The 15,407-nt window shown below is 38.7% G+C and overlaps 1 protein-coding gene across 1 annotated transcript; it reads left to right on the forward strand.

Annotated features, from left to right (window-relative positions):
- Nucleotides 1–2,396: 2,396 nt before the first annotated feature.
- On the forward strand, nucleotides 2,397–3,995 carry LOC137946575 (uncharacterized). The gene is made up of 4 exons (XM_068792916.1): nucleotides 2,397–2,490; nucleotides 2,576–2,842; nucleotides 2,887–3,392; nucleotides 3,489–3,995. Exons 1-4 carry the CDS (start codon nucleotides 2,397–2,399, stop codon nucleotides 3,993–3,995), a joined length of 1,374 nt encoding a protein of 457 aa, XP_068649017.1.
- The last annotated feature ends 11,412 nt before the right edge of the window (nucleotides 3,996–15,407 follow it).

Genomic DNA, 15,407 nt, shown 5'->3' on the forward strand with positions numbered 1-15,407 from the left:
TTTTGGGTCATGTGATTACAGCATCCAGAGTCACTATGGATCCCACAAAAATAGAGGCGATACTGCAGTGGCCACCACCTGATAATGTTGCTGCCTTACGAGGGTTTCTGGGCTTAGCGGGGTATTACAGAAAGTTCATCCAGAATTATGCACACCTCGCAGTGCCCTTATCGAACCTGCTGCGCCACAAGGCCTTTCTTTGGACGGATACAACAGAGAACTCATTCAACGTGCTCAAGCAAGCTCTAGCTTCAGCACCGGTACTACAGCTGCCAAATTTTGAAGACGTCTTTGTGCAGGAATGTGATGCCTCTGGCAAAGGAATCAAGGCAGTTCTTCATCAATCCCAGCACCCCATTGCATACTTCAGCCGTCAGCTCGCCCTCCACCATCACAAATTGCCAGCTTACGAAAGAGAGTTAATTGGGTTAGCAAAGGTCGTGCAACACTAGAGACCATATTTGTGGGGCAATTTTTTTCTCATCTGCACCGATCACTCCAGTCTCAAGTTCTTGTTGGACCAACACATATCCACCCACCCCAACAACACTAGATAAGCAAACTCATGGGATTCGATTTTACCGTGGAACACAAACCTGGTCCCTTGAACCGAGCAGCGGAAGCTCTCTCCCGTCGGTCCGACGCAGCATTGCAACTCGCAGCCATCAGCCAACCCACGCCACTGCTGCTCAAGTCCATCCATCGGGAGCACCAGTCCATAGCAGAATTACAGCAGCTGTCTAAAAAAAATACAGCAGGCAAGATGGCGTCTCACTGGTCCATACTGGATCAGCTCATCCTGTACAAACAACGAGTCTACCTCCTGCCATCATCTTCCTTGGTGCTGAAAATTTTATCAGCTTACCATGACAGCACACATGAAGGGCTGCAGAAAACCTTACAACGGGTACGCATCGATTTTTATTGTGCTGGGTTGAAGTCTCATGTTGCAGAATATGTTGCTGCCTGCTTGGTCTGCCAACACAACAAGGTTGATCATTTGTCTCCGACTGGGGTGCTTCAGTCCCTCGCCCTTCCCACTCAGGTCTGGTCTGACCTCTCTATGGACTTTATTGAAGGCCTTCGAGAGTAGCGGGGAAATCCGTCCTTTTTGTTGTGGTGGATCGCCTTTCAAATTATGCCCACTTCATGCCCATGCCCATCCGTATACAGCAGCCACAGTCTACTAAGTTTTTTTTTACACCATTGTCCGTCTCCATGGCATTCCCAAGTCCATCGTCAGTGATCGGGATGTGATCTTTATCAGTCACTTCTGGAAGGAACTCTTCCGATTATGCGGCACGACACTCAAATATGCTTTGGCCTACCACCCTCAAATAGATGGTCAGATGGAAGTAGTGAACAGAACCATCGAGATGTACTTACAGTGCCTTGTGGGGGACAGCCCCAAGAAATGGGTTCATTGCATTAGTTGGGCCGAGTATTCCTACAACACATCATTTCATACAGCCTTGCAGGAGACCCCCTTAAAAATTATCTATGGTGGGGACCCACCCCGTTTGCTCTCATATACAAAAGGGTCCACCCGCGTGGATGGAGTTGATCACGCCCTACATAGTAGAGATCAATTGTTAGCAAATGCCCTCGATCGGCTCCGAAAAGCTCAGACCAGCATGAAGCTCTAGTATGATCAGCACCACAGGGATGTGCAGTACAGTCCAGACGACTTTGTCTAGCTCTGCCTCCTGCTGTATCACCATCACTCCTTTGCCGGTACGTTCCACAAGCGTTCCCCCAAGTACTTTGGGCCCTTCAGAATTCTGCAATGAGTGGGACATGTTGCCTATCAGCTCCAACTGCCCCCAGAGTCTCAACTCCATGATATTTTCCATGTTTCCCTGTTCAAGCCACTCAGGGGACCAGCACCTCAGTCCATCCCTGCACTGCCACCGATAGAAGATGGTAAGGTCTCTCTCACTCCGATCAGAATTCTGCAGACTAGGCAGCTCGAGGACAACACACAAATTTTGGTTCAGTGGTCACATATTGATCCGACATAGGCCACTTGGGAAGAATTACAGGTGTTCCATCACGTTTACCCTTCATTTGAGCTTGAGGACAAGCTCAGCTCCCAAGGGGGGAGTGATGTTATAGACTTGATAGCCGAACGAGTCATTCAAAGGCGACGTGGCTGAAGGGCAACGCAGATCACTCAATTAATTAGGACTTGTGTTTTGTGTTTGATTTATTTCAGCGTGTTTGATTTATTTCAGCATGTACTTAGGACTTATGTCTGAACAACGTGTTTGATTTATTTCAGCATCTACTTAGGACTTATGTCTGAATGTATTCAGCTCAATGAGCGTGTAAGCCTTAATGACACTTTTGTAAAATACGTATTGGGCCCTCAACGAACAGCTTAAGAAGGAGCTGAAATGAATGGAAAGGGGAATGAAATTGAAAACAAAAACAGGGCAGGTTCTCCTCCAACGAATCAGGTTATGGTGTCCCTCAAAGTCGTAGGTGACGGTCTCCCTCAGAGCCGGGTTATCTTCTACCCTTCAATCTATTCCAAACACACATCTTTCCCACTTCCCTCATGTCCTTCACCCAGAAATCAGAAACATAGGAAGGCCAGGATGTCAACAGCACTCTGGTGTTGGACTTGAGCTGGACGTAGACCTCTCCCTCCATAGAGTCACTCGGTCCATGGTCAGAGACCATAGCACATTGAGAGTAAACAAGGAAGAGGTTATGTTCAACATCTACAAAGCCATGAAATTTCCAGAAGATCTAAGTACTTGCTTTCGGGTAGATATCATTAAGCAATGTGTAGAAGAAGCCTTTCATGAAGATATGCCAGCCAATCATCTAGAACTATGTATCCCACTTCATCTCATGCTTATGATTTTAATAACTCTATAGTTTTTCAATCTGATTTACCTTTTTTTAGTGAAGAATTTCTCCACTATGTATTTGCCTTGGGAGCATTGCAGCAGGTTACATCACTTAGTACTGAAGTGGGAAGGCTAGAGCCGATGGTAGCGAAGATTGATTCTGTGAATTCTAAAGAAAAGATGCAGCAAACTAAAACTCCGGAGTTGAAGCAATTACGTGAACATCTTCGCTATGCATTCTTGGGTGATAGTTATACATTTCCAGTGATTGTCGCTAAATCACTCACCCCCGAAGAAGAGGAAAAGTTGTTGCGTGTGTTAAGGGAGCATAAAACAGCCCTGGGATGGACTATTTCTAACATAAAAGGTATAAGTCCTTCCATTTGCATGTACAAGATTTTAATGGAGGAACTTTACAAACTGACGATCGAGCACCAAAGAAGATTAAATCCAGCATTGAAGGAAGTCGTGAAAGCTGAAATTTTGAAACTCCTAAATACTGGAATTATCTATGCTATTTCAGACAGCTCATGGGTAAGTCTAATGCAAGTTTTACCAAAAAAGGGTGGAATGACGATGGTGAAAAATTACAATAATGAGTTTATTCCTATAAGAACAGTCATGGGCTAGCGTGTATGCATGGATTCCTGCATGTTGAGCAAAGCAACAAGGAAGGATCGTTTTCCACTTCCATTCATTGATCAAATGTTGGATCGATTGGTTGGGTATTTGTATTATTACTTCTTATATGGTTATTTAGGGTATAACCAGATTGCTATAGCTCCAGAAGATCAGGAGAAAACTACATTCACATGCCCCTATGGAACATTTGCTTTTAGGAGGATGCCCTTTGGATTGTGCAATGTTCCAGCGACATTTCAACGTTGCATGATGGCTATCTTTTCTGATATGGTGGAAGATATAATGGAAGTTTTCATGGATGACTTTTTAGTTTTTGATACATCTTTTGATCATTGTTTACATAATTTAGCTCTTGTTTTGCAGAGATGTGAAGATAAAAATCTAGTCCTTAATTGGGAGAAGTGTCATTTCATGGTGCAAGAAGGGATCATGCTTGGCCATAGAGTGTCATCTAAAGGAATTGAGGTAGATCAAGCTAAAATTGCAACCATATAAAAACTACCACCTCCAAAGAATGTGAAGGGAATCAGAAGCTTTTTGGGACGTGCAGGATTTTATAGAAGATTTATTAAGGATTTTTCTAAACTCTCTAAACCTTTATGTAATCTTCTTGAAAAAAAATATGCATTTAACTTTGATGATGTTTGTTTGCAAGCCTTTAATGCAATCATGGAGAAACTTATTTCAGCACCAATTATGATTGTACCTGATTGGAGTCAACCTTATGAAGTTATGTGTGATGCAAGTGACTTTGCAATTGGAGCAGTGTTGGGACAAAGGCGAGACAAACTGTCTAGGGCCATCTATTATGCAAGTCGGACATTGAATGAAGTTCAATTAAATTATACAACAACTAAGAAGAAGATGCTTGCTGTGGTGTTTGCTTGTGAGAATTTTTGGTCTTACGTCATTGGTACAAGGGTGATAGTGTTCACTCACTGATCATGCAGCACATCGCTATTTGTTTGACAAGAAGGATGCTATGCCTAGGCTAATTCATTGGATCATGCTTCTTCGAGAATTTGATTTGGAAGTTCGAGATAAGAAAGGAAGCAAAAATTCAGTTGCTGATCACCTCTCCCAGCTGGAGCAAGTGGAAGAAAGATTAGATTCAATGATCCAAAAAGCATTCCCGGATGAGCAGTTGTTTGCATGTGAGATCAAGCTTCCTTGGTATGCTGATGTTGTAAACTACCTAGCTTGTAAAGTACTGCCACCAGATCTTACTTACCGCCAATGCAAAAAGTTTTTGCATGATGTGAAATATTATCTTAGGGATGAGCCTTTGCTATTCAAAAGAGGCCTTGATCAAATCATTCGAAGATGTGTGCTAGAAGAAGAGATGGAAGCCATTCTCCATCATTACCATTCATCTCATATGGAGGACACTTTGGAGCAACCCAAACAGCAGCTATGGTACTTCAAAGTGGTTTCTTTTGGCCTTCTATTTTTTGTGATAATTATACTTTGGTGAAAACTTGTGACTAGTGCCAACGTATGAGAAATATTTCAAGGTGTCAAGAGTTACCATTGAAAAATATCTGAGAGGTTGAGTTATTTTATGTTTGGGGAATAGATTTTATGGGGCCTTTTCCTCCTTTTGGCTTTGTTTATATCTTGTTAGCAGTTGATTATGTGTCAAAATGGGTGGAAACAATTGCTACAACAACAAATGATGCAAAGGTAGTGCTCAAATTTCTGCATAAGAATATATTCACAAGATTTGGCACTCCACGAGCTATTATTATTGATGAAGGGACCCACTTTTGAAACAAGTTGTTTGATAATCTTCTTTCTAAATATGGTGTGAAGCACAAGATAACACTTGCCTACCATCCTCAAACTAATGGCCAAACAGAAATTTCAAATCGAGAAATCAAGAACATCCTTGAAAAGACGGTCAACACCAATAGAAAGGATTGGGCAAAGAAACTTGATGATGCTTTGTGGGCATACCATACAACCTTTAAAACACCTATCGGGACGTCTCCTTACCGATTAGTGTTTGGAAAGGCGTGTCATCTCCCTGTGGAGTTGGAGCATAGAGCTTTTTGGGCTATAAAAAAGTTTAATTTTGATTTAAAGGCAGCAAGGGAAAAGTGACTTCTTTAATTGAATGAGATGGATGAGTTCCGGAATGATGCGTACGAAAATGCAAAGATCTATAAAGAATGATCGAAGAAGTGGCATGACAAACAAATTCTTTAGTGTGAGTTTGCACCAAGACATCAGGTTTTACTTTTCAATTCACGACTCAAACTCTTCCCGGGTAAGTTAAAATCAAGATGAACAGGTCCTTATACAATTGACAAAGTTTCCTCTTTTGGAGCAATAGACTTGAAGGACAAGACAAGGAATATATTCAGAGTTAATGGTCAGCGATTGAAGCACTACTATGGAGAACAAGTGAAGTGGAACTATGCTTTTATTCCTCTTGGAGATCCTAATTGATGAAGATTGAAAAGTCTGGCTGTAGACTTTAAAACAAGCGCTTATGGGAGGCAACCCATAGAACTTTCTTTTATTCTTTCATTTTTTTATTATCTTTATCATTTTTTTTATAATTTGGATTTTGATGCAGGTTCATTTAGCATGAACAAAGAGCTGAAAATTATAAACTATAACTGATTCACAATGAAACCAAGGAAGTTCCTTTCATTTCTTCAATCATTTTCACTTTTGCATTACAATGAGGACATTGTTTAGTTTAAGTTTGAGGGTGCAAACTCCTATAGTCATTTTGTCTTCTTGTTTGTTATTTATTTTATTTTACTTGTGATTTTATAAGTCTTGAGTGTTTGATTCTCTTACCAAGAATGTATTTGAGTATGATTGAATTCTCTATGACTCTAAAATTTGTGATTGAAGATGGTTTTGAGAAAAATTTTCAAAAATTTCTTTTATGTCAGGCAGAGTTTTGTGGGTACTTTGATTTAAATTTTTGACCTTGAACATAATTGAGCACATAGTCAATTTTCTTTTATTCCATTTTTCTTATGAAGAGAAGAAGTTGAATTAACTGGAAGAGGGAAGTTCAATCTTGCTTTGCTCTAGAATCCATTGATGGATCCTTGAGGCGAAATCCTAGCTGATACCAAATATGAGAGAAATGATCTAGGGAATTTTTTTTATAACCAAAAAGCTTTCCCAGCCGTCCTAAGTATCATGCTATCATTGCATGGTGTATTTCCATAGTCACCCCCCTTGAGCCTTATTTTACATAAGTCTTTATTTGTTATTTTAACTACATAAACCATTCCCGCTCTAAGCCTGAAAAACCATGTACCTTTTATAGAATTGAGAAAATACTTTGGTAAAAATTTACATTTAAAGAGAAAGTTAGTTCAAAGAATATTATCCATATTATGTTTGCTCTGTTTGATCAAAGTAAAAAAAAAGAAAGTGAACGGAAAAAAAAAAAAAAAAACTCAATAAGTGGAGTACTTCAGATTTTGCTAAAGGAGTAGTTGGTATTAATCCATTGATTACAGCAACAATAATGTCACCAGTATGAGCATATGGTTGAGGAAAAGCTATGGTTTGAATCCTATAGATATCTCTTTTATTGTTCTTTTCACCAAGTATTTTCCCAGTTCGCTTTGATTTTCCATATCCATTTCTTTCTTAGCCCTAACCCTATGGCCTGTCATTACAACCTGATCAAAGTCCTTTTGATCTCTGATTTTCGTGTTGACTACATTAGTGGAGAGGATTTCTGAAAATTGGACTTATGGGGTTAAGTTTTGAGAGAATTTTTTTGAATTTAGTTGTTCTACTTTTATCTGAATTTGCAGGTGGTTTGAGGATAAATTGACTATATCACACACACACACTCAAGGTCTTAGCTTTAGGTTGAAGTAAACAGTTAACTCTTGCTTGACAAATTGCTAATTTTTTTATTGATTTTCTTGCTATCTTTGATGTTAAAAGAGTAAGATATTAGTGATGAAATCTAAATTTAGATCGTGACTTGGTGAGTGATGATACTTCTATGGGGTCTAGTTGATATTGCCTAAAGTAATATTTTATTTTATTTTCTTTTTGTTTGAGGACAAACAAAGTTTTAAGTTTGGGGGTGTTTGATGACTTGCATAATTTTTTATATTTTATCACCTCTATACTTAAAAACTTAATCTAATTTTATTTATTTTTCATTGATTTTAAGTTTCATTGTTGTTATTTAAATGTTATATCAGATTTGAAGAAAATAAAGATCTAAATTTTACCGGTGCAATTTGAGGATAAAGATTTGGTTCACTGGATCGCTGACATGACACGGGCGAGTCCGGGTCTCGGTAGGACAGGAAAGGCCCGGCTGATTAATTGAGTTTCCTAACTAAGGAAACAATTTAATTTTTCTACAGTATCTTCTTCTTCCACTGAACTGAACAGAACTGGAGATCTCGTCACCTTCTTCTTCGGAGAAAAACTAGAGACTCCCGATGGATAGCAGCAGTGAAGATACGATCCAGAAACAGAAACGAAAAAATTAATCTGGTTGGCATCAATCCAATATGCTAAAGATAGAAGGGAAAAGTTGATGAAGAAAAAAGTTGAAGGATCCTAACTACACGTGGACTTCATGCTGAAGAAATGACAGGCAAAATAGCTTTGATATGCTCTTAGACGTGGAAGGCAGCAGGCGAGTTTAGACTTGGTCTTTACAGAAGGAACAGAGCAGCTTTAGCTTTCATTTTTTTTACGGAAGAGGTAGCAGATTTGAAGCGACCTGTTTTGAGCGAGTTCGTCGCATTGCACGTATGCTAGGGATCATAGACGGGCATAGAGGGGAGAGAAGGATAGTGAATATTTTCCTGGTGTTTTTGAAGAAGAACAACAACTGCGAGAACACTGGACTGAGAACAGCAACTGCGAAGACGGAAGAGAAACAAAGAGCTGCGACTACGAGGACTATTTTTCAATGTTCATTTTCCTTCCATTATTCTCAGAAAAATTATGGCGAATTCGTTTATGTTAAATTTAATTTTTAGCGTGAATTAAATTTTATTTATTCTAGGAAAACGATGTAATCTTGTTCCTAACTATGCTTGATTTTATATCCTAAATTAAAGTAATTCTTTCTTTTTTTATTTGATTTATTCTGAGTTTAGTGCTTCTTGTTAACTGGCCATTAATTAGATGATTTTAATCTTATGATTTGCTATTGACAGAGGGAATTATAGGATAGATCTTAAATATCTCGGCATAGGTAAATTTAGAGATTGAAAGACTTGTATGAACCTATGTAGTATTTAAATAATTAGTCTTATTGCTTTCTTGCTTTATTAATTTGCATGCTTTTGTGTAAAGTGATGAACAAGAATAATTTCCAATTGACTATCGAAAGAGGCTTTTGGATGAATTAGAGATTTTCTAATAAACAAAAAGAATTAAATTAAATTAGTTAGATGAGTAAAGCATAGTGAGGAATTAGGCGAAATCGATTTCCTAGAAGTTTTCTTTCCCATTAGTTTGATCTTCAAACATCATTTTTCTTTACCTTTACGTATTTTTCTTTGAATTGATTTTATTTTGAATTGCAATTACAAAAATCTTAGTGACTTCTCTAGATAAAATTAAGATTAGTATAATTTTGGTATTTGTCAAAAGTAAGTTACCAATCCCTGAGGATGATACTCTTCTCATCACTTTACTATAAAATTTCGATATTGTGCACTTGCAGTTTTGCACTGATCAGCCCACATATCCATGTCCATTAGAAGATGGGCCCAAGCCCATAAGATCAAGGAAGCCCATGTCTGATTTTCATAGAGTGCCTGCATTTCTTCATCCATTATTGCCTTCCACCTTGGATGTTTAAGAGGCTCCTGATAAGACTGTGGTACAAATATGGAAGAAATAGCAAAGAGAAGTTGCCAACATGCAGGGGACAGACGATGATGAAACACAAAATTTTATATAGGATGAGACGAGAGGGTATGGTGCATGATCTGGGTTCTTTTCTTAGTGCGATAGGACAAGTATCATATAGTGGGCCAAAAACAACTGGAGAAAATGGACTTACCTCGATGGGATCCGTAAACTCAACATGTGTGATGCCAGCCAGTGTTTCTGGGGTCTGAGAATTTTCTATAGCACGGGGCACAACCGGTCGAGGCGAATCTGGTACCGAAGATAAACCTGGAGGAGCATTGTCAGAATAGTATGGAGAGTCTTCAACAAATGTTACATCCCTTGACACCAGTAAACGTTGAAGAGTGGGATTATAACAAACATAACCCTTTTGTGTACGAGAGTATCCTAGAAAGATACAATTGATAGATTTAGGATCAAGTTTACTGTGTTTTGGGGACAAAATATGGACAAAACTTTGACACCCGAAGATTTTCAAGGGCAGTGAAAACGGATCATCATTTGGTAACAATATAGAGTAAGGGGATTTATTACTAAGAATGGAAGATGGAAGACAATTTATAAGAAAGCATGTTGTAAGGACTGCATGAGGCCAATAAAAGTATGGAACTTTCATAGCATATAATAAACCTTGACCTACCTCAAGAATATGACGATTTTTCTGTTCGGATACACCATTTTTTTGAGGCGTGTAGGCACATGATGTTTGATGGATAATGCCATTTTCTTGACAAAAAAAAATCAAGTTCTTTGGAAATGTATTATTTGCCATTATCAGACCGAATTATTTTTATGTTCTGACAAAACTGAATGAGTACCATAGCATGAAAAGACTTAAAAATCAATGGTATCTCAGAACGGCCCTTAAATAGAAACAACCAAGTGGTATGAGTGAAGTCATCAATAAAAGTAATAAAATATCTGACTTGAGAAATATTTGAGACGCTCAAGGGTCCCCATACATCGGTATGAATTAATGAAAACGAAGTAATACTTTTGACTTTTGGACAAGGTGAGTATGTACTCTTTGATGTTTACTCAGTTGACAAACAGAACAATTAAACTGGGTCCTGACTTTAAGAGTAGGAAACATATAATGAAGAGATTGTGAAGATGGATGTCCCAACCGGTTGTGCCATAGCCTTGTCTCATTTTCACTAGTATAGCCCCCCTTGTTCACGGCCTCCACCAATCATCTGCTTCGTTATAAGATCCTGAAATATACATGAAGTGGATGAGAAGGTGATAGAGCAATTAAAATACTTTGTCAACTGACTAACAGATAACAAATTCAAAGGGAAGGTAGGAACAAATAGACTATCAGTGAGCGAAAGTGATGGTGTAACGGAAGTGGATCCTTTCCCTTGAACCTTGGTTTGAGAACCGATAGCTATAGTAACAAACTTATGTGAAAGACACGAAGATACAGAATGTAATAAATATCTATTACCTGTAAGATGCTAGGAGGCTCCTGAGTCAATTATCCAGGATGAAGATGAGCCAGATAGCATACCTGAAGCAGTGGTGGCAACAGTATTTAATGAGGAACTTGGAGAAGAACCCATCATTTTCTGAAACAACTCATATTCTTCATCAGTAAAATTTTTCTTTTCAGTTGATTTTGTGGGTTGATCCTCCTTTATATCACCTACTAAGGCTGGATTAGCCTTTGTCAAGTTTGAGTTGTCATTGGCATTATATCATATTTCTCCAAAGTGACCATATTTTCCACAAAAATGCATTTTCTTGTACTAGCATGTATCGATAGTGTGGCCATATCTCCCACAATGACTGCATTCTTTCCACAATTTTCCGTGCTTTTGATTAGCCAAATAATCACAATGGTATCATTTTTTAACCATTTGTTATAAAAAATGTCTTCTTGATCAATAGGTGGTCCACGATTGGTGAAATGACCAAGTAGGGCCTTTGTTATAAGAAACCTCCGAATCGATGTGGACCAACTCATAAAATTTGATACCCTTCATAAGGGTACTATGGTAATTCCGAGTACACCACATTTGCTACTCACATTTTCTTTAGCCATAATAGGCACTTCAACGAAAATAATTCTCCAAAAAATTCTAATCAAAATATCCTAGTAGTATTCTTCGAACAACTTGGTGCATGGAAAAATTTTGCATTGACGCTAAACAATCATTATTTTGATTTTTTATGAGTAAATAACCACTAATAATAGACTCAATATTAATCTTCTATATTAGAGTAATCTTTTTTCCCATAAAAAAAATCAACAATCTGATGATGGACTAGTCTCGGTTAAAAGAAATTCCAAACCAACAAAACTGCTTTTATAGCTTCTTCTAGATCGAGAGGCATTCATATCCACAATATCATAAGATGAAAAAATTTCACATATTCATCTTTAAATCATCATCTAAATCTGGAAACTAGTACCATGAAGTAATAAAAAAAATAATGAAGGAACTTATCTCATGTTTTTTTATCTTCCTTCACAAGGAGCTTTCTATGAGTGGTGTTGATCATATCTTCTTAGAGCATTCCTTTTGATGTAGGGATCCTAAATTTAATGCTTTGATACCATGTTGAATTTAGGATCGTTTTTCCAATATTCTGAGCAAGGGAAGAAAGAAAGAACAAAGAGAAAAGGGGAAGAAGGCTCTCAGGTAGAGAGAAGAAGAGATGAGGAATAAGGTGTGTGCCAAGCAAAGAGAGAGATTTACTCAAGAGAGAATTGTAGAACTTGATTAATTCCAAATTACAACACCTCTATTTATAGTAGAAGAAGTAATAGAGTCCTTATACAATTAACCTTTAAATTTCCTAATTATATTCCAACTCTAACTCTCTAAGATAAGTCTATCATGAAAGGATAACACAATCTAATAGAGTTCTAATATAAGTTGAACTATAACTCTTCTCCAATAATGTGGACATAAGGGTGGAGGCCAGCTCTTGGCCTTATCCTTATGGGTCCCACATGATCTTCCAGCTCATACTGAAAAGATTTCAGCTCATGGTATCTTTGTGAGTCCCATTTGATCTTCAAGTCTTCTAACTCATTTCACTTGTGCTTCTTATCTTCTTAACTTGTGCTAGCTTGGGTGAGGGCACTTCTTGGCATTCCATGTCCTCATGGTGGGTCCCACATTGTAACAAGACCCAAGCATCCAAGAGATATAGAAGATAGACTCAAGGCCCACAGATCAAGGAGAAGGCCCATACGCCCACCTACAATGATAGCAAGATGATAAATAAAGAGTATCACATAAAGATGGCATTGATGTAATTAGATTAAAATTATAGGGTTAAAACCCTAAACCCTAAACCCTAATTTCAGGGGTATAATTGTAATATAATAATTTTATTAATCTATAAATAGAGCTTCAGGGGAGGGTTAGGACATCCAGTCCATAACCTCTTCTTCCTCCCTTTTTCTCCGTGAGCTAAATTCATGGAATCCTGAAAATCAACATGGTATCAGAGCTTTGACTTTTAGGACTCCTATTATAGTTTTTCCAGGTTCATTCTCCTGCTGCTACTCTCTCCGTGAGACCTTGCTCGGTGCTAGTTTGTTCATTTTTTTTCTTCGTGCTCGTTATTATTGTTGTCTTGTGTCCTCTGGTATCTTTGCTCGTCATTTTCTCTACCATTGGACCCGGTTGTCGATCTTTCAGCTTTGTGAAGCTGCCCTCGTAGCAGCATAGGTGTTGATAAAAAGTTGATAAAAAGTTGATAAAAGTTGCCATCTCCGACCGTACACATACCGTCAACATCGGTGTTTTCATTTCAAACTGCGGTTGCTGGTCCGTGATCTCTGCCGTGAACAACAATCTTGTTACTCTTCTTGCCGAAGAAGACCTTGCTATCCGGCAGTCTCTGTTTATCTGTCTCTTCCGCTGACGAAAGTTTATCAACGGTCAGAAAGACTGGTATTCTGTCTCTACTGATCTTCCATCAATCCAGAAAACTCATTTTGGGAAATAATCGGTTCTCTCTAGAACTCGTCACCGATTCTCATCAATCCTCGTCAATCCAAGTTCAGAAAGGTTCAGTCATTGCTGCTATTTTTGTGGAAGTCACAGAGCTGATTCTGTTGCTCCGTTAACTTTCGAAAAGTTTCCTTCCACTCCATTTCCGGAATTCACGTTCCTGTGGTGAGATGAGATTTCGATAAGTATCCTGAATGATGCTGCATTTTTTTATTGAGACCGAATGCTCGGATACTCTGCATCAGTTTTGGAATTTTTTGTTGTTGCTGTTATAGAAGGAACTCAATCAAGAAAGGATCTTATTTCCCAAAAATATTTGCCTGAGCTGGTGGCCACAACGATGTCTCTTAGATGTCCCGCGCTGATTCTCCGGGAGATATACCCTGTTGTTGTCGAAAAGTTTCCCTCTGGTTTACCGCTATGTTCGGAAGCAGGGAAGAGGAACACGATCGCCGAATTAAGTGTGTTTCCTAAGTTTGGAAAGCGCCATAATTATTTCCATCTTGGGAGGTTGAAGACGACTGATCCTCCGCATTGTTCGGGAGCGAACGTCGCAAGGAGGAAGACGTCCAATCTGTTCGGATGCCAGCTGCAGGAATAAGACGATTGCCTATTTTAATTTTTCCTAAGTTAGGAAAAATTAAAACAGCACCGGGCCTACGCCTGATTCAACCCGAACCGGACCGACCGAGTTCCCAGCAACCCAAGCGTGACTTATGTTCCATACCGATTCAACCCAGGCCAACTTGGATCGAGTCAACTCGATTTGGGTCAATCTCACTCTGCCCACTTATTTTCTACCTTGGTATATGTGTCCGTGCCCCAAAGTTTTATACATATTTCTACCACGACTTGGATATATTGATCTACTATTTGACTTGGCACGACTCGATAAATTTTTTCTTTGGCTGGATTATTATTTTGAAGAATTGACAGATTATTCTTTGGTCTGCATATTATTTGGTACAGATATGTGCATTAGATTATTTCATGGGTCAATTTTACATTGGCCCAAGCCCATTTCAGCTGCTGCTATTGTGTCTTTTTTTATGAGACATTATTATTGAAGAAAAGGTGACCTCATACCATTATTTATTTGTCCCCGTCAAAAATATAAAAATATCAACGGTTGGAATTCCATGACGGAGAAACTTATTATTACATTTATGATACTCCCCCCCCCCCCCCCCCCCCCCCCCCCCCATTAATGTCATATATTACTCTACCACTTGAGAGTCGTTGTCCTGTCGAGGGAAACGGTGGTGGAAGTCGACACTTCAAAGCAATGCTGATAGACACACTACCTACAGAAGACAGAGCGTGCCCTACATCCAACATGAGTTAAGAGTGGAGTATGGAGCAATGTCTTAGCGGTTAGGAGTGATTTACTCTCACTAATATTATGATAGTTGGGCCTCATGAACTAAGAGGAAGGAATATTGGAAGATGTGCCATTTTATAAAAAATAATATTTTATACATCATTTGCAGCAAGCTAGGAGTTCATGTTGTTCTCTCACCCCCAACTTGAGGGGGAGTGTTGAAAGATAGGACCCAAGCCCACACGACAAAGGAAGACCCACATATCCAAGTGTATTAGAAGATGGGCCCAAGCCCATAAGACCAAGGAAGACTCATGCATCCAATAGATATAGAAGGCGGACTCAAGGCCCACAGATCAAGGAGAAGGCCCATAGGCCCACATACAATGATGGTACAATGGTAAATAAAGAGTCGTCTCATAGAGATGACATTGATATAATTAGATTAAAGTTCCAGGGTTAAAACCCTAAACCCTAAGTTCAGGGGTAGTATTGTAATAGAGTAGTTTCATTAATCTATAAATAGAGCTTCAGGGGGGGAGGGTTAGGACATCAATGAGTCTTTCTCCCTAAGAAGGAAAAATAGTATGAAAATATTAATTTTTTGTCTTTTTGCACATGGAGAAAAAATCCCAACAGAAAAAAAAAAGTTTGCCTTTGTTTTGTTTTATGAAGCTCTCGCAATACAAGGGGCAATATTTATTTATTTTCTTGTTGCACTTGGAATGAAAGAACCAA

The sequence above is a fragment of the Aristolochia californica genome, unplaced genomic scaffold, assembly GCF_029961685.1.
Source record: "Aristolochia californica isolate CCGP_79_NKW_82.1479 unplaced genomic scaffold, dmAriCali1.0.hap1 SCAF_12, whole genome shotgun sequence".
Taxonomy (NCBI): domain Eukaryota; kingdom Viridiplantae; phylum Streptophyta; class Magnoliopsida; order Piperales; family Aristolochiaceae; genus Aristolochia; species Aristolochia californica.

Excerpts from the sequence above, each read along its gene's own strand:
- LOC137946575 (XM_068792916.1), top strand. The coding sequence starts at position 2,397 with ATGAATGGAAAGGGGAATGAAATTGAAAACAAAAACAGGGCAGGTTCT. Across the intron at positions 2,491-2,575 it reads CCTCAAAGTCGTAGGTGACG|AAATCAGAAACATAGGAAGG; the intron begins GTCTCCCTCAGA and ends TCCTTCACCCAG. Across the intron at positions 2,843-2,886 it reads AGCCAATCATCTAGAACTAT|TTTTTCAATCTGATTTACCT; the intron begins GTATCCCACTTC and ends ATAACTCTATAG.